Source organism: Symphalangus syndactylus, chromosome 7 (genome assembly GCF_028878055.3).
Source record: "Symphalangus syndactylus isolate Jambi chromosome 7, NHGRI_mSymSyn1-v2.1_pri, whole genome shotgun sequence".
Taxonomy (NCBI): domain Eukaryota; kingdom Metazoa; phylum Chordata; class Mammalia; order Primates; family Hylobatidae; genus Symphalangus; species Symphalangus syndactylus.
Window position 1 is genome coordinate 61,777,922 of NC_072429.2, and position 17,384 is coordinate 61,795,305.

Below are 17,384 nucleotides of genomic sequence, written 5' to 3' on the forward strand. Positions count from 1 at the left end.
TTTGTCCCCTCTAAACCTCATGTTTAAATGTGATCCCTAATGTTGGAAGTGGGGTCTGGTGGGAAGTGTTTGGGTCATGGGGCAGATCCTTCATGAATGGCTTGGTGCCTCCCCATGGTAATGAGTTACTGCAATATCTGATTGCTAACAAGATCCTGGGATTTCCCCCCTCTCTCTTGCTGTCTCTCTTGCCATGTGGCATACCTATGCCCCTTTCACCTTCTGCCATAATTGGAAGGTTCCTAAGGCCCTCACCAGGAGTTGATGATGAGGCTATGCTTCCTGTACAGCCTGCAAAACTGTGAGCCAAAATAAACCTCTTTTCTTTAAACATTCCTCAGTCTCAGGTATTCCTTTACAGCAATGCAAAGTAAACATTCTCATCGCACCCTACTCCTATTAACTCCTTTCAAAACACTTCTCATTGGCATTCTCTAGTCCTGAGTGGCACCAGTTTGCACAATTAGCTTTTTTTTTTTGATCAGTTATTCAGGAATCAATCAAGTTCCTTATCCTGGATATTTTATTGATGAGAATCCTGAAATTAACCATTCCAGTTATAAATTAATATTGTGCCCCATTGAGATCTTTTTTCACAGCAAGACTTCACTTGTCCTAAGTGAATTCTACATATGATTCATAAGACATTTGCCTAATGTCAAATGTACATTCTCAATTGCTTTCTAACATGCCTCTTATAAACTCATTTGTTCTGGAAAACTAAAAGTTCCAAGCTTACTCTAAATTAGATTTCTCAAGAGATTCCACATTTTCCTTCATTAGCCACTAAAGTACAAGAGAAGGAATGATATTTTTGAGAACTGTATGCAAATATTCTTATTAATAGAAAAGGATAACAACTTGTGAAATGAAAATAGGATGGATTAAATCATTTCATTATTATATGAAGTGTACTTGGTATTATTTAACTCTACAATAAAGGAACAGTAGTTATTTTGCTAAATGAATTCATTTTGCTAACCATTACACGGTAGAATAAATCTTGGTTAATCTTACCTTCAGCTGGTGGGTCTGTGCTTGTATTCCCCGATGAGTTGCTTTCCTCATTGGTTCCTCCATTACGTGGTTCACTTTGGCCGGAAGCAGGGCACTGTCTTCTGCTACTAACTTCACTTAGCTGTTGATGACCATCATGACTTGTACAGGAATCTAATTGGCTCTGTTTTACTTCCTCTGAATTCAGTTTTATGTTACTAATTCCATCAAGTATTTCACTATGATCCTTATCACTTGTACCAGAGCTGTCATTATCAACCGTAACAGGTGAAGATGGAAAAGATACTAAGTCAACTTTCATGCATTTTTCATCTTTCTTGTTGTCAGCTTCTGTTTTAGATGTGTAAGTATCTGTATCACAGCTTTGCAAGGCATCAAAAGTCCAACCCTGAGCTTCCCAATACTGAAATTGTTCCAAATAATACCAATAAAGTTGACTATAATGTTGCTCCCATTCTTCCTTTGTATCAGGAAAGTTCCAAGGTTCAGAAGATAGTGCTTGATCTGGATGTTTTTCTTGCCAACTTTGCCACAACAGTCCTCCTCCATATTCATTCCAATACTTTTCCCATTTCTCTGTAATTTCTAGCTTTGGAGATAATGTGTTTTCAACAGGAAGATTTTCTGTCTCAGTATCTTTTCTGCTTTGAAGTTCACATGTTCTGGTGTTCTCATACTGTTCAACTGAAGATGGATCATCTGAAGCCAAAATGTCGTCTTCTTCATATTCTTTTCTCCAAGATTCTTGCACAATTTCATCTAAGTATTTCTTTTGATGTTTTTTCTTTTTCTTTTTTATTTTATTTCTAGTATTCATAGATACCTGTATCAGATAAATAACTTGAATATAAAATGCACTTTATGAACTATAGAAGAAAGTAGAATCCAGTCTATTTTGACATTAAATTAAACAAAATACTCTCAAAGCCCCACGATGGGCTTTTAGCTCCACAAACAAGTGACATACTATCTAAGTTTCTAAGAGGAGCAACAGTCACACTTGGGACATATTACAACTTTCAGTTCTGGTTAATTTATAAATACATACATCTAAAAAGAGGCAGAGAGCGCTGATCGTGAATGCATTTAATCTGATAAAGTAATTCCTTGTGATATTTTATAAAGGAAACTAAGAGAAATAATAAAAATAAATTAATATTTACCTCAAAATCCTTATGTGCAGTTATCCTACCAAATTGAAGTGGCAATCCCATACTTCTCATGAGTTCAGCCTCAGAATCAAGTTCACTTTCATCTAGGCCTATGCCTTTGCTGTCATGTGATTCTGCAGTACCACAGGAATAACCACCTTCCTCTTCTTCTGTCGCCTGGTCTCCTATAGACACCATTTATTAGCTTAGTTTTAAGGAAAACTTAAGAGGCAGGTTTTCTTATTCTCGTTTTAAAAAACCTGAGATCCAGAGTGACCCGCCCAAAATAAAGGTATGCAAATGTTACCATTTTTTTTTATTTTTTAGAGATGCGGGTCTGACAACACTGCCCAGGTTGGAGTGTAAGGGCTATTTGCAGGTGTGATCCTGATGCACTAAAAAGCTCTGAACTCTTGGGCTCAGTCAGTCCTCTTGCCTCAGCTTCACAAGCAGCTAGGATTACAGCTGCATGCCACCTTGCCTGGCCTGCAAAGTTACAATTTTTAAAGAAAAAAAAGAAAACAAACAAAAAACAATTGATGGTATGCTGGGCACAGTGGCTCACACCTGTAATCCCAGCACTTTCAGAGGCTGAGGCGGGCGGATCACTTGAGGTCAGGAGTTTGAGACCAGCCTGGTCAACATGGTGAAAACCCATCTCTACCAAAAATACAAAAATTAGCTGGGCCCAGGCTGTAATCCCAGCTACTCGGGAGGCTGAGGCAGGATAATTGCTTGAACCTGGGAGACAGAGGTTGCCGTGAGCCAAGATCGTGCCACTGCACCCCAGCCTGGGTGAGAGAGCGAGACTCCGTCTCAAAAAAAAAACCAAAAAAAACCCCCCAAAAAACAATTGATGGTAGTAATATGGACTAGTAACAAAAAAAGCCAATGAAGAATCAACAGACAGTTTCTTATTGGGCTATGCCTGCCACTATTCATCCAGCTGCCCATTTAACTTACTCTTATTGAGCATCTGCTCTATGTTGGGCACTGTGCAAAATACTGAGGATGGAAGGAAGACAGAACAGGCCATGTAACCCTAGTATGTGGAGAAAATACTTATATGTTCACATTCTTTATCTGCAAAATTACTGAACTAAGACAGTGAATTTAAAAATCATGATTTGTGAAGTTATTTTAGGAGGTATTAACAAGAGCGGGTGAGCAGTACATCTTCATGCCCCTCACAGACACTTCAATACAACCGGGATTTAGGTTCTGGGATTCTGTGGAAGAGCTGATTTAACGAAAGGATTCTGCTATTAGAAGTTTGAAATCCTGGGGTTGGGCACAGTGGCTTATAGCTCTAATCCCAGTATTTTGAGAGGCTGCTTGAGGCCAGGAGTTTGAGACAAGCCCGAGCAACACAGAGAGACCCTGTCTATACAAACAAAACAAAAAACCAAAAAACAAAAAACAAACTACCCTGGTGTGGTGGTGCCTGTAGTCCCTGCTACTTGGGAGGCTGAGGTGACAGGAATGCTTAAGCAATTGCCACCTAGACAGCAGAGCAAGACCTTCTCTCTCTCTAAAAAAAGAGAAAGGTTTGAAATCCACTAAACTGGAAGATTTTTTTTCAAGCTCTCTGAATCTAATTATTTTTTTTTTTTTTTTTTTTTTTTTGAGACGGAGTCTTTCTCTGTCCCCCAGGCTGGAGTGCGGTGGCGCGATCTCGGCTCACCGAAACCTCCACCTCCTGGGTTCACGCCATTCTCCTGCCTCAGCCTCCCGAGTAGCTGGGACCACAGGCGCCCGCCAACACGCCCGGCTAATTTTTTGTATTTTTTAGTAGAGACGGGGTTTCACCATGTTAGCCAGGATGGTCTCGATCTCCTGACCTCGTGATCCGCCCGCCTCGGCCTCCCAAAGTGCTGGGATTACAGGCTTGAGCCACCGCGCCCAGCCTGAATCTAATTCTTATGGAAAAACCATTTATTACAACAAAGTAAGTTTTACTTTACCCTAATATGGTTATCTAATAGTAATTATACCATTAAATGAACATATGCCATGCAAGTGCTCTATTAACTGTTTAAAATATGAGATAACAAAAATCATTTTATGTATTAGCATACTCAATTAGCACTGGGCTGCACTCCAGCTTGATGATCTCAGGCAACAGAACAGTAAATCTTATATAGCCAAAATGAAGACTGATAAAGAGAAATCTTATGTGTGCAAATTCTACTACAAGAGGGAGAAAGATAATTTTCTAAATAATGAAGGGGATTCCACTCACAACTCCATTCAAATATACTTACGAAAGCTCAGGAGACAGCAAAATGGAGAAAATGAGTAAGCTAAGTTTTATGTTCCTTTCATAGTATGCGTATTTTCTTATGCTCAAGGAGCCTAGTGTTATAGGAACTTTATTTGTATAGCATAGCACTGAAACACAAACCAAACATTCCATCCAGTGATCAACTGAAGAAACAGTAATTTGTTCCATCACCATGAGAGTTAAAGGATTTCCAAAGGTAAGTATGACACCGTACTTGGGCTGACTTTGGCTTCTAAATCCACGCTGTAATTTTCTCTGTGTCTAGAAACACAAAAGGTCTATGTGGAAGGACAAATGCAGTAGGGAAGTTTGAGAGACCAAAGTGAGGCTCAATGTACAGTATAAATTATATTTGTTACTTACTCTGCCTCCCGGGTTCAAGGGATTTTCTTGCCTCAGCCTCCTGAGTAGCTGGGATTATAGGTGCCCACCACCATACCTGGATAATTTTTGTATTTTTATTAGAGATGGGGTTTTACCATGTTGGCCAGGCTGGTCTCGTACTCCTGACCTCAAGTGATCTGCTTGCCTTGGCCTCCCAAAATGCTGGGATTACAGGCATGAGCCACCACACCCAGCCAGAAACCACATATTCCCTACTTTTCAAAGCTTTAAATTCCAGGTTGCTCTTATCTAATGGCGGCAACTCAGGAAGGAACACTGCACAGGGCAAAAGAGGCTACATTAAGTCAGCACAGGAGCTATAGAAAAATAAAAGATCTGCTTTCATAGAGATTCCAGAACCATGTTATAAAAGAAAATAAAAATTGATTACAGATTTGGCATTTATATTTTATGTTAACAAATCAATACAATATTATTAACAAATTTTACATAAATTAACACATTATGGCTAATTTCAGCAAAAAAGAGTTATAGAATTTTATACTATATTACCTGAATTGTTGCCACTGTCTCTGATGTAATAGCCTTTTAATCCCAAATTGTACAATTTTCGATCCCTGTGAAGCAGATTAAGCAGTTCATATTGAAATGAATTAAGCCATAAGTTTAGAGGGAAAGAAATCTCAAGCCATCATAGATTAATAAATAAAAAGCTTAAGAAACAGAAAAGCAATCTGCTAATACATTTCCCTCACTTATAATGTAGAGGCAATAATACATTTCTCATGGAGTTGTTGTAAGGACTGATAGTATATGTAAAATATTCAGCACAATGCTTAACACATGGTAGCATTTATTACTATAACTGCTAGTTACTAAAATTAAGGCTGGGCACAGTGGCTCACACCTGTAATCCCAGCACTTTGGGAGGCTGAAGTGGGCAGATCACCTGAGGTCAGGAGTTTGAGACCAGCCTGGCCAACATGATGAAACCCTGTCTCTACTGAAAACACAAATTAGCCAGGCGTAGTGGCAGGCGCCTACAATCCCAGCTACTCGGGTGGCTGAGGCAGGAGAATTGCTTAAATCCGCGAGGCGGAGGTTGCAGTGAGCTGAGATCACACCACTGCACTCTAGCCTGGGCGACAAGAGCAAAACTCTATCTCAAAAAAGAAAAAATTAAGTGTAATTTCTCCTGGACATCTGATACTCCTTATGATACATAAACAATGGGGTGTTCTCTAAATTTTGTTGTGAGTTAACAGTGGAGAGACTTAGCTTACATACATATAAATCAATATGCAGACCCTAATCCATTTGCTAATAAGGCAAACTATCCATTGTGAACAGTAGACAAGGTATTCACGGTCTGAGCAAAGGTTACCAAAATAAACCTAACAGAATACTTAAAAATAAGTGGAAGACTTTGCTTTTAATATCTTCCTGACTATAAATTCAGCTGTAATAAACTCCACTGTAACTGCTACAAGAAGGCCAATTGCAAGTGGAAGCTAACATAACTTTTCTAATGGAGCTACAATAAATTTAACTAAATAAAATTCTAGTGTACTTGCTCTATTTCACATCCTTTTGCTTCTTTTTTGGAGATACTATATGAAATGTCAAGTAGGTGGTGACTCAGCAGGATGGTGAACAGGCAAGGGGGTGACGTGCAAATGTGCTTTGGCAGCAACTGGTCCCCAAGAACATGGGCACTGGGGGTGGGAAGCAGGAGCTGCACAGGGGGCATCACTGGTATGCCCACCAGCACCTAAAGATATGAGACACTGAAGTGTCAGATGGAGGAGAGGACCAGTATGGTTGGTTGCAAGTTGGTTATAATGAGCAAATATGTAAATGTGTTGAAGACAATGTTAGCCAAGATTCCCCTTGTTGAAGGTTACTTATTTACTTTATTATTTTAAAATTTAATGTTTTTAAATAAAAAATTTTTGGTTTTTATTTTTTTAATAAAAATGAAGAAAGTTATTTAAAAGCAAGGTGGGCTCAAGACATTATCTGTTAGGAAGGAAGGCTAGAAAGAACCCTCAGGTGTTGGGCCAACATTAGAAGTACTGTTATAAACTCATGGCATTTAAGTTTATATACACAGCAGACATAAAAATAGTTTTTAAAAGTGTTACATATGTGTGTATATATACACACATAGACATATTCATGTATGTGTGTAAAACACACATAGACATATTCACGTATGTGTGTAAAACACACATATATACACTGCTCAACTCTCTCTACTAAGAGGGCACAGGAGCAATAAGCACAATGAGCAGCCAGTTTTTGGTTTCTAAATACTATTTTCCATGAAAGGAACCAAGTTGCCCTGGAGAAATGACAATTCCAGGTTGGAGCATGAACTGTAAAAGATAAACCTGGGTCATCTTATGCCAGAAGATTAGGAAGCACTCAACACTAGAAATACCAAAAGGACACGGGAGCCACTTCAAAGAGTTCCCCACTGGCCAAATCACAGACAATATCAGCACCAAATTAATGTTAGCAATGGAATATAACCTGTTAGTAAACTAAGAATCTAGATTCCATGTTAACATAAATGAACAAAAGACATGGGGAGAGAAGGGAAAGCGCTCCTTACAGAATACTAACTAATAAACGCAGTAGGAGCAAAGAAGACAAGAACCATTCCTTGGCATCCTTCACAGAGGTAGCTGATTCAGGTGGAAGTTATCAATGAATGCCAAGGCTTGTGGGTTTACTGGAAAACAGGATAATGATATAACACTGGAATATGCCCCCACGAAATACTGATTAATACAAAGGGAACCACTGTGACTCTACAGTAGAAAACTTGGCATTCAGCAACATCACCCATGATGGTATACTGTCTACAAAAAGTGCCTCCTGAGGCCACACAGAGCTGGGCATAGCATCATTTATGTGGCACTCCTGGCTAAGGCATGACCCAACTATTCCTGATGAAACATCAGACAGACCCAGGTTATGCAAGGTCAGACCCCATCTCTAGAAAAAACAAAAAAAATTAGTCGGGTGTAGTAGTGCACACCTATGGTTCTAGCTACATGGGAGGCTGAGCTGGGAGAATCACCTGAGCCCAGAAGGTTGAGGCTGCAGTAAGCAATGATCATACTATTGCACTCCAGCCTCGGCAGCAGAGCGAGTCTCTGACTCAAAAAAAAAAAAAAAAAAAAAAAAAAAGCCATGCCGGACATGGTGGCTCATGCCTATAATCCTAGTACTTTGGGAGGCTGAGGTGGGTGGATCACTTGAGGCTAGGAATTTGAGACCAGTCTGGCACACATGGTGAAACCCTGTCTCTATTAAAAATACAAAAATTAGCTGGGTGTGGTGGTGTGGGCCTATAGTCCTGGCTGCTTGGGAGGCTGAGGCATGAGAACTGCTTGAACCCAGGAGGTGGAGGTTGCCACTGCACTCCAGCCTGGGCGACAGAGCAAGACTCTGTCTTAAAAAAAAAAAAAAAAAAGGAAAAAAAAAGAATACATATGAAATTATTTGTAATGAAAAGCATACACGTTTCAGTTCAAAAAGATTAAATTCAATGGAATTGATAAGATGGTCATTAAATAGTGTTTTAAAAGTCATTCTGATTCAAATCCAATTGTGTATTATTTTCTAGAGGTGTGAGTTGAGAAATCTTCTCAACTTTTTACATTTCATAACTTATATTCTCTCTGTCTTCTCTTTTAGAAGGAGGGCTTCCTAAAAGTAGCATCAGTACCCGATCATACTGTGGGCTGTGAATTAAGCATTTAGCCTGGGCTGCCACTGACTGCAAGGTGACTCTCCTTTCCTGGCCTGCATCTCCTACACAGAGCCAGGTTACTTTTTTCTAGTGAGCTTCTTGGTCCCACCACAGTGCTAGCCTGTAAGCCTTCTGGAGGATGGGCCCAGCTTAACAGGTCAGCTCCTGAGAAAGCGGCAGAAAGGTCTTTCCTCATGGGTGACAGGTAAATCAGATGTCCAAGGTTATTATTAGTATGTTCCAAGGCTACTGATAATTTGAGGCAGAAAGATCAGCAACAAGAGAATGCCAGCTGTTATATTTTTATGAAAACTGTTTCTTACTTAAAACTTTCAAGTATCTCCAAGAGCATTCATCACTGGGAATGATGTATTTCTAATGCCTGGAATTTGAAGAATTTCCATTATACTTGCTAAGTATTCTCTATAAAGCCGTCTTTGAGTTTGATCAGTGTACCTTAATCTACAGAGCATAATGACTCTGGATGAATTGATGGCCTCAAAAATAGAGAGATTTGTTGTAATTTCTGGACCTGGCACACGTAAGGACTAAATAAATCTTAAATACTGACTTGAATTGTAAAGCAGGAGACCCAACCTGGATTGTAGTAATCCCACTAAGATACTGCTCTCCTTAGAGCCCTAAGCAGCCACCTGAATTCTTATCCTCATACCTCTGAATACAGCAATCATCACTACGATGCCTAAGTCATCTTTCTATTGCAGCACCTGACACTTGGGCGGCTGAAATAAATGCTGAATAAAAGATTCTTAGAAATCTCTGAAGTACAAGTAGCAATTCCTCTTTTGCAAAGGGACTGTGAATCAGCTTCATTTTCAAGTAGTAAAATGGAAAGGAAGCCCTTTCTGAAAGTGTTAAAAGGGGATCACAGAAATAATACGTGACTTGCCCAAGGTCACACAGCTGAGTTTTGTAAAAGCAGACAGATATGCTGTCTATAAGGTCACCACTCTTAAATTCTGACTCAGGAACCTGTTGGGGGGAAAACATATCAAACCATTTCATTGTATCATATATGAAAAACTAGAGATCACCATCAGACACTGTTACATGAGTATGATCAGAGGGAAATACAGTCTCTTCAGTTTCCAGAATAGTCCTCTATCTCCATGAATCTATATTAATGTTAAAGTGTCTGAACAGAACACCAGCTGTTCTAGTGACTTTAGACTACTCAAATACCTTAATGAGGGAGAGTCAATGAAATCGTGTTTTATGCCAACTGGTAGCATAGTAGAAAGGCTCTCATGTCATACAGATGTGGGGTAGAATTCCAAGGCTGCCATTTATTGGCTATGTGATTTTTTTTAGGCCACTACTGAGACTCTGAGACAGGGTCTCATTCTGTCACCCAGACTGGAGTGCAGTGGCACGATCACGGCTCACTGCAGCCTCCACCTCCCGGACTCAGCCTCCAGAATAGCTGGGACCACAGGAGTGCCCCACCATGCCTGGCTAATTTTTTGTATTTTTAGTAAAGATGGGGTTTCGCCATGTTGCCCAGACTGGTCTTGAACTTCTGGGCTCCAGCGATTTGCCTGTCTCAACCTCCTGAAGTACTTAGATTACTGGTGTCAGCCACCACAACCAGCCAAGACTGAATTTTCTACTTGAATAAGTGAGGATAACAAGACATGCCTCAGGGGGCTGCTAGAAGGCTTAAATTAGAAAAAAAAAATTAAATTATTCTGACATTTGTTAAAATGGTAAAGAAAGGCTTTATTTAGGACAATTGCGATAGTAATCAACATAATGGTAGCCGTACGCATGTAATCCCAGCACTTTGGGAGGCCAAGGCAGGCAGATCACTTGATGTCAGGAGTTCGAGACCAGCCTCCAAGGTAAAACCTCATCTGTACTGAAAATACAGAAATTAGCCGGGTATGGTGGTACACTCCTGTAAGCCCAGCTACTTGGGAAGCTGAGGCACGAGAATTGCTTGAATCTGGGAGGCAGAGGTTGCAGTGAGCCGAGATCATGCCACTGCATTCCAGTCTGGGTGACAGAGTGAGACTCTGTCTCAAAAGAGAGAGAAAAAAAAAAAAGATAATGGCAATGGAGAGAAATTTTGCTCAACTTCAAATATAGCAAAGACAGCTGAAGACAGCCAATGGGCAGAATTCAGGGAGCATGGTCAGTGGATGGAAAATTACTAAGGGGAGACATCCAGCGTGGGGGGATTGTTGCTATACCAACAGTATTCTTGCTGAGAGCAGGCCAGAGTGATCAGATACTAAGGGTGGGAAGATCTTGCTACATGGACTTAGCAGGATTCTAGGTTAAAAAAAAAAAAAAAAAAAAAACCTGTAATCCCAGCACTTTGGGAGGCTGAGGTGGGAAAACTGTTTGTACCCAGGCATTCCAGAACAGTGTGGGCAACAAGGTGAGATCCCTGTCTCTACAAAAAATAAAAAAATCAGGCAGGTATGGTGGTGGTGGTGCATAGCTGTGGTCCCAGCTATTCAGGAGGCTAAGGTAGGAGGACTGCTTGAGCCAGGGAAGTTGAGGCTGCAGTGAGCCGTGATTGTACCATTGCACTCCAGCCTGGGTGACAAAGTGAGACCCAGTCTCAAAATAAACCTCCAAAAACCCCAAAAACAAAACAAAACAAAAACACCCAAGAACCACCCCCCCCACCACCAAAAAAACCAACAAACAAAAAAACTAATGGACTTAGAAGGATTCTTGTTAAAACTGGACCAGACAGGTTGAAGACAAGTCCCAAATGACAAGGCCTAATCAAAAGGGGAGCTCACTCAGAGGAGCCTGTGTAAAGTCTGGTTAAGGAGAGTCTCTGTCAGTACGAAATGTAGAACAATTAGTGGTGGCACTTAATAAGTCATCTAAGGGAGGAGACCACCCCCCATATTGTCTTACGCCCAATTTCTGCCTCCAAAGAAAGAAGTAAAAACTAAAAGGCAGAAATGAAATCCACAAGCAGACAGCCCGGCGCCACACCCTGGGCCTGGTAGTTAAAGATCGACTCCTGACCGAATCAGTTATTTGCATAAAAAAGGCACTGGGGGAGCAATGGCTCACACCTGTAATCCCAACACTTTGGGAGGCCGAGGCGGGTGGATCACGAGGTAGGAGACAGAGACCATCCTGGCTAACACAGTGAAACCCCGTCTCCACTAAATATACAAAAAATTAGCTGGGCATAGTGGTGGGCGCCTGTATTCCCAGCTACTTGGTGGGCTGAGGCAGGAGAATGGCGTGAACCCAGGGGGCGGAGCTTGCAGTGAGCAGAGATCTCGCCACCGTACTCTGGCCTGGGCAACAGAGCGAGACTCTGTCTCAAAAAAAAAAAAAAAAGGCATTGTGAAGATCCCTGTCCAGTTCGGTTCCTTTCTAATTACTGGCGTATGCAGCCCCCAGTCACACACCCCCTGCTTGTTCAATCAATCACGATCTTCTCATGCAGACCCCCTTAGGGTTGTGAGCCCTTAAAAGAGACAGGAATTGCTGGCTCTGGGAGCTTGGCTCTTGAGACAGGAGTCCTGCCGATGCTCCTGGCCGAATAAACCCCTTCCTTCTTTAACTTGGTGTCTGAGGGGTTTTGTCTGTGGCTCTTCCTGCTACAATCAATTGATTCAAGGGATTTAGTCAATTCTAGTGGATAATTTTGGTCCTCATTTTGCCTGATATTTTGGCAGCTTTCCAACTGATTACACCTTCACTGAAACACTTGGTGACAGTGTACTTAGGCTTGTCTGTTTCTTAGTTAATCCATCTCTTCTTGTCTTTAAAAAGTGCTGGAATTCCTCAAAGATGGATCCCTCTCCCCCACCCTTCATTAATGGGTTCAATTACTAGCTAAAGCTAAATGGCTCAAGTTTTTAAAACTAGCCCAGACTTCCCCAGCACTCCAAATCAATATATGTAACTGCTTATACCATCTACTCTTGGTTATCTCATAGGTACCCCCAAATCAAAATGTACAAAATCAAACTCATAATCTCTTCTCCATTGACCCAAAATAAAATCCATGATTCTCCAGTGATCCCTACCTCAGTGAAAGGCAGCAATACAACTTAGTCCCTACCCCCAACAAGTTTTCTCCCATCTTCCTTTCTCCATTTCTACTGCCATTTATACTAATCCAAGTCACTATAATCTCTTGCCTAAACAATGGTCTTAAGTAGTTCTCTTCCTCCAAACAATCCTCCACATTGCCGCCTGAGTAGTATTTTAAATATGCAAATCTGATCATGTCATTCCCCAGCTTAAGGTTTTCCTATAGTCTACAAAGTCCTGCAGGTTTTGACCCTGCCTACTGTGCACACCCTATCTTCTTTCTTTCCCAGTCTTGTTTTCTTTTCTTTTCTTTTTTTTTTTTTGGGACAGGGTCTTGCTCTGTCATCCAGGCGCGACAATGGCTAATTGCAGCCTGGATCCCCTGGGCTCAAGAGAGCATCTGGCCCAAGCCTCCAGAGTAGCTGGGACTACAAGCATGTGCCACCACAGCTGGCTAATTTTTAAAAAAAATTTCAGTACAGATGAGGTGTTGTTATGTTGCCCAGGCTAGTCTCCAACTTCTGGGCTCCAGTGATCCTCACTCCTCAGCCTCCTAAAGTGCTGGGATTACAGGTGTGCACCACCGTGCCCTCTCTCCCAGCCATTTTGTTCAGTTTCCCAGGCTTTCTTTTGCTCCCTCAAGGCCTTTGCTGAGTTCAGCCTTTTAGAGAACACTTTCTCCCACTGAAACTTACCCCAATTTATCCCCCTTAGACCTCTTTCCAAAAGCTACTTCCTCAAAGAAACCTCTGTGACCCTTGGAAAAAGTTGTTTTCACAGCATCCTGCATTTCTCTCTCATAGCACTTATAACTATAACCAACCAAGTGATAACGTAACCAGTTGTCTTAATATTGATCTTCTTTGCTAGGAAGTAAACTCAATACATGTAAGGACAGAATGTCTTGTACCTCAGTGCCTACCAGCATACTTGATATACGAGAGCACAAAAAAAATTTTCTGAATGATTGTATGATTACATGCATGCCTGACTAAAAAGGCGACAATACTTTTTACATTACATTTAACAAATTTAACTTCTTTTTGCGTTTTCAAATTACCCCACAAAATTACACAAGAAAAATGAATTCCTTCAAACTTAAGTCCTACTATATTGAACTATATTAAAAGTCTATCACATAAAATTTACTTCCACAAGGATTTAACTCTAACAAAATAAGCATGTGAGATTCAATATACCCGTTACAGAGATGCAAAAGAGATTCAAGTGGCTTAACTCACGCACTTAATATAAAGAAAACAATTTCTAGAATTCAGTTCTCTTGGCGGTATTTTTCCTGCATACTAGCTATTTTCCATGTAGGGCAATTTTTACCTAATACAAAGATTTCCCCAAAATAAAGATATCAAAAAAACTGATGTAAATATGGTTAAGTCTTTTATCTCAACTAGTTTGAAGTTTTAATTATGTGCATTTGGGCTTAAGTAGATTTTTAGGTTTAAAAAAAGACGTTAACCAAAGCAAGTCACTCAACTTTAAACTTTCACTTTATGACATCATATCCACTAGAGATTTCATTTTACATGTCGCTTTCCCCCAATTTTTAAATGTCCCCTCGATTTACAAATATGAGATGACATATAGCACCTACGACATTTTTTCATAGCAGCCTACCAAGTAGATGTAGTCCTTCACTTAAAAATAATGGCAGTGGGCGACCACTCCGTCATGTCTAAGGGTTTTGTTTTTCTTAAACATCACGTGCCCAAGGGTCAGATGCTCTGGCTGGTTTTCAGTGATTAATTACAACCATTTTTGCAATACCTACATTTCTGGGTAATGACTGTGCTAGAAAATGAAAAGATTCTCGTTTCTACTTACTCCACAAATGCCCTGGAGCAAAGGCACAGGATCTTACAATCCTCCCGCTCCTCAATGAAGAGAAACATTTCCGCCACGCGGCTCCACTTCTCGCAGCACATTTTACCACTTCGGAGGCAGCTTTGCCGTACGCAGCCCGGGTCGCGCCTGCCGGGCCTCCGCTCGGTTACTGGAGACTTAAACCAGGCCTCGCTCGCAAGCCCTGGATGAAGAGATAGACACTGGCCCACTGCCGCTCGCGCCGGGAACTAGCCGGGAAGCCGCAGCCGGAAGTGGCTCCGAGCGGCCACGGGAAGGGGCGGGACCACGGGCGGTTGTCACCCCCTTCGCGGCCCGGGCTGCAGCCTCCGCTTGACTTCTTTCACACGGGTAGCTTCGGAGGAATCCGCCGTGCAAATCTGTCCGCCCCCTTGGCCACTGAGCCCCCGAAGAGCTTCTGTCGCCGCTCTAGGGTAAAGGAGAGCTGCCCCTGCCCCCGCCTAGCCGAGGTGCGTCGGCCCCCGCGCTTCTCCAGCCCGGCATCGGGTCTGGCGGGACCGGGAGCGGCGGAGGCCGCGCGCGTCCGGTCTTCCAGGAGCCGCCTCGGAATCCCCAGTCTCAGCGCTGGCAGGCTTGGCTTCCCGCCGGCCTCCGTGTTGCGCCCCGGCGCCAGAGTGGCCGGGTGTGGAGATCTTCCCTCCTCTGGGTCAAAGAGCCTGCTCTCCTCGCCCCTCTTCTCCCCTGGAGCTCTAAACCTTCGGTTCGGCGCCTTTCATCCTAATGCATCTGGTGGGGCGAGGCGTCTCTAGCCTCACTAGAGGCCTCTAGGCTTGCCCAGTGGCTTCGCTGGTTCCGGGACCCAGGTCGAGCCTCCGGTGTAAAAGCCGAGGGGAAGTGTGTGGTGATCCCGAGAGTGTAGGGGGAAGGCCGCGTGGGTAGAGCGTTCGTATCCAGACTGATCAGGCTTGGAATCCTGGTCCTACCTTGTGACCTGGGCAGGCAACTTCACCTTTCTGAGCCTAACTTTGATCACCTGTGAAATGGGGATGATTAATAGTAACTACTACATGAGGCTGCAGGGAGGACTAAACGAAACGATGTATATTACACCTTTCCATTGTGCGCTTAATCGTTGGCGTCGGTTTGGACCGTGTAGGCGCCAAGTGCTGTCTCGGTCCCTGGGGTTTGCAGCCTGTAGAACAGGTCTCTGCCTTCAAGTTACTAATTATCTAATAAGAAAAGAAGTTCATGTGCGCATAAATAGGATGGAGAAAATGGAAACAGCAGCATTGCTGGATCTGTAAAAAGCAGTTAGTATTTGGTGTGTGGTATTCATGGAGGCTGCACGGGCAGCTTCTTCAGAGACAAGCTCAGACTTGAAAGTTGGAGCGCTTCGGACGTGGTTGGTGCTACGAAATGCCAAAATAGTATTGGTACTTCTTTAGAACTATATAAAAGCTGAGCTAAAATTCAGGCCTTTTGAAGGGTCACTAGTATTTTGGCCACATTTACTAGTTAGTGGAAATATTCATTTTCAAATGTTTATTCCCACCTCCTTACTACTGCCCTGCTTTGAGGTCAGAGATAGGCTGATTTTGGTGGTTCAAGAAGGTAAGAGTGCTGCACAGTTACAGATATACCAGTATAGATGTGCAGCATTATTGGGATGAGTAGCTGGGTTACAATAATAAGGGTAGAACTGTAATTATGAAACAGAGTGGAAGATTTTAGCTAGAAGTTGAGCATTCTAGGATTAAAAAAAAAAGAAGGGTAATTTGTATCAGAACCTCGAGTTTAAAGCTTGAAATCAAAAAAGTATTAAAGCTAAAATGATTAGATTTACCAGCTATCTTGACAAATATTAAATTGCAGCTTTATTCATGTTTGAAGTAGAAGTCTTATTCAGTAAAACAGTGCTGTGCCTCTGTTAAACCATTATTAAATATGCAGAAAGGAAGCAGGAAAACTTGTGTTTCAGTGACTATATCTTTTAATTGGCATTTTCAGAATATTCTCAGTGTGGCTTATATACTGAAAGTAAAATGGAAAAGTACTGGTAATTGGTGTTCAAAATAGATATACTTTCTTTTTTTATTTATTATTATTGTTTTGCGACAGGATCTTGCTCTGTCACCCAGGCTGTAGTGTAGTGGTGCGATCTTGGCTCACAGCAACCTCCACCTCCCAGGCTCAAGCAATCCTCCCACTTCAGCCTCCCGAGTAGCTGGGGCTACAGGCATGCCACCATGCCTGCCTAATTGTGTGTGTGTGTGTGTGTGTGTGTGTGTGTGTGTGTTTTGTAGAGACGAGGTTTTGCCATATTGCCCAGACTGGTCTTGAATTCTGGGGCTCAAGTGATTTGCCTGCCTTAGCCTCCCAAAGTGTTAGGATTATAGGCATGAGCCACTGAGCCCAGCCTAAAATAGATATACTTTCTTAAGGTTTTATGAAAGCCAAAAAGTTCTCTATTCTATTACTTTTTGAAATACTCTGATTTTAAACATCTGTAAGGTCCATATCCTCACCATCAATGTCAATATGGTGATATTTGTTTGAGCTTGTCAACTTTTTTTTTTTTTTTGGAGACGGAGATTCACTCTTATTGCCCAGGCTGGAGTGCAATGGTGCAATCTTGGCTCACCGCAACTTCCGCCTCCTGGGTTCAAGCGATTCTCCTGCCTCAGCCTCCCGAGTAACTAGGATTACAGGCATGTGACACCACACCTGGATAATTTTGTATTTTTAGTAGAGACGGGGTTTGTCCACATTGGTCAGGCTGGTCTTGAACTCCCGACCTCAGGTGATCCTCCCGCCTCGACCTTCCAAAGTGCTGGGATTGCAGGCATGAGCCACCGCACCCGGCCTTGTCTACTTGTTTTTACAGAAGTTACATGATTTCCAGATAGGGAAATTAAGATACTTCATATGTGATGCGTTAGACTGTGTTTATTTTAGATTTTTAGGG

At 42.0% G+C, this 17,384-nt stretch overlaps 2 protein-coding genes across 12 annotated transcripts in view; one reads left to right on the forward strand and one right to left on the reverse strand.

The window, feature by feature from the left end:
* Positions 1-14,725, reverse strand: part of TGS1 (trimethylguanosine synthase 1) — a 54,761-nt gene extending 40,036 nt beyond the window's left edge. For 3 of the 4 annotated variants that reach the window (XM_063643296.1, XM_055286378.2, XM_055286377.2), the window contains exons 1-4: positions 14,441-14,725; positions 5,350-5,414; positions 2,181-2,353; positions 1,018-1,840 (exon numbers count right to left, since the gene is read on the reverse strand). In XM_063643296.1, coding sequence (XP_063499366.1) covers positions 1,018-1,840; positions 2,181-2,353; positions 5,350-5,414; positions 14,441-14,541 — 1,162 coding nt within the window. In that variant the 5' untranslated portion in view covers positions 14,542-14,725. The remainder of the gene's footprint in view (positions 1-1,017; positions 1,841-2,180; positions 2,354-5,349; positions 5,415-14,440) is intronic. The other variant, XM_055286379.2, reaches the window with a different exon arrangement.
* Positions 14,726-14,727: 2 nt separating this feature from the next.
* The window catches only part of TMEM68 (transmembrane protein 68), a 37,457-nt gene continuing 34,800 nt past the window's right edge, over positions 14,728-17,384 (forward strand). For 3 of the 8 annotated variants that reach the window (XM_055286381.2, XM_063643307.1, XM_063643308.1), the window contains exon 1: positions 14,736-14,928. The gene's annotated coding sequence lies outside the window, so the exon portion shown is untranslated. Of the gene's footprint in view, positions 15,180-17,384 lie in introns of all 8 variants that reach the window. The other 5 variants (XM_055286382.2, XM_055286386.2, XM_063643306.1 and 2 more) reach the window with 5 other exon arrangements.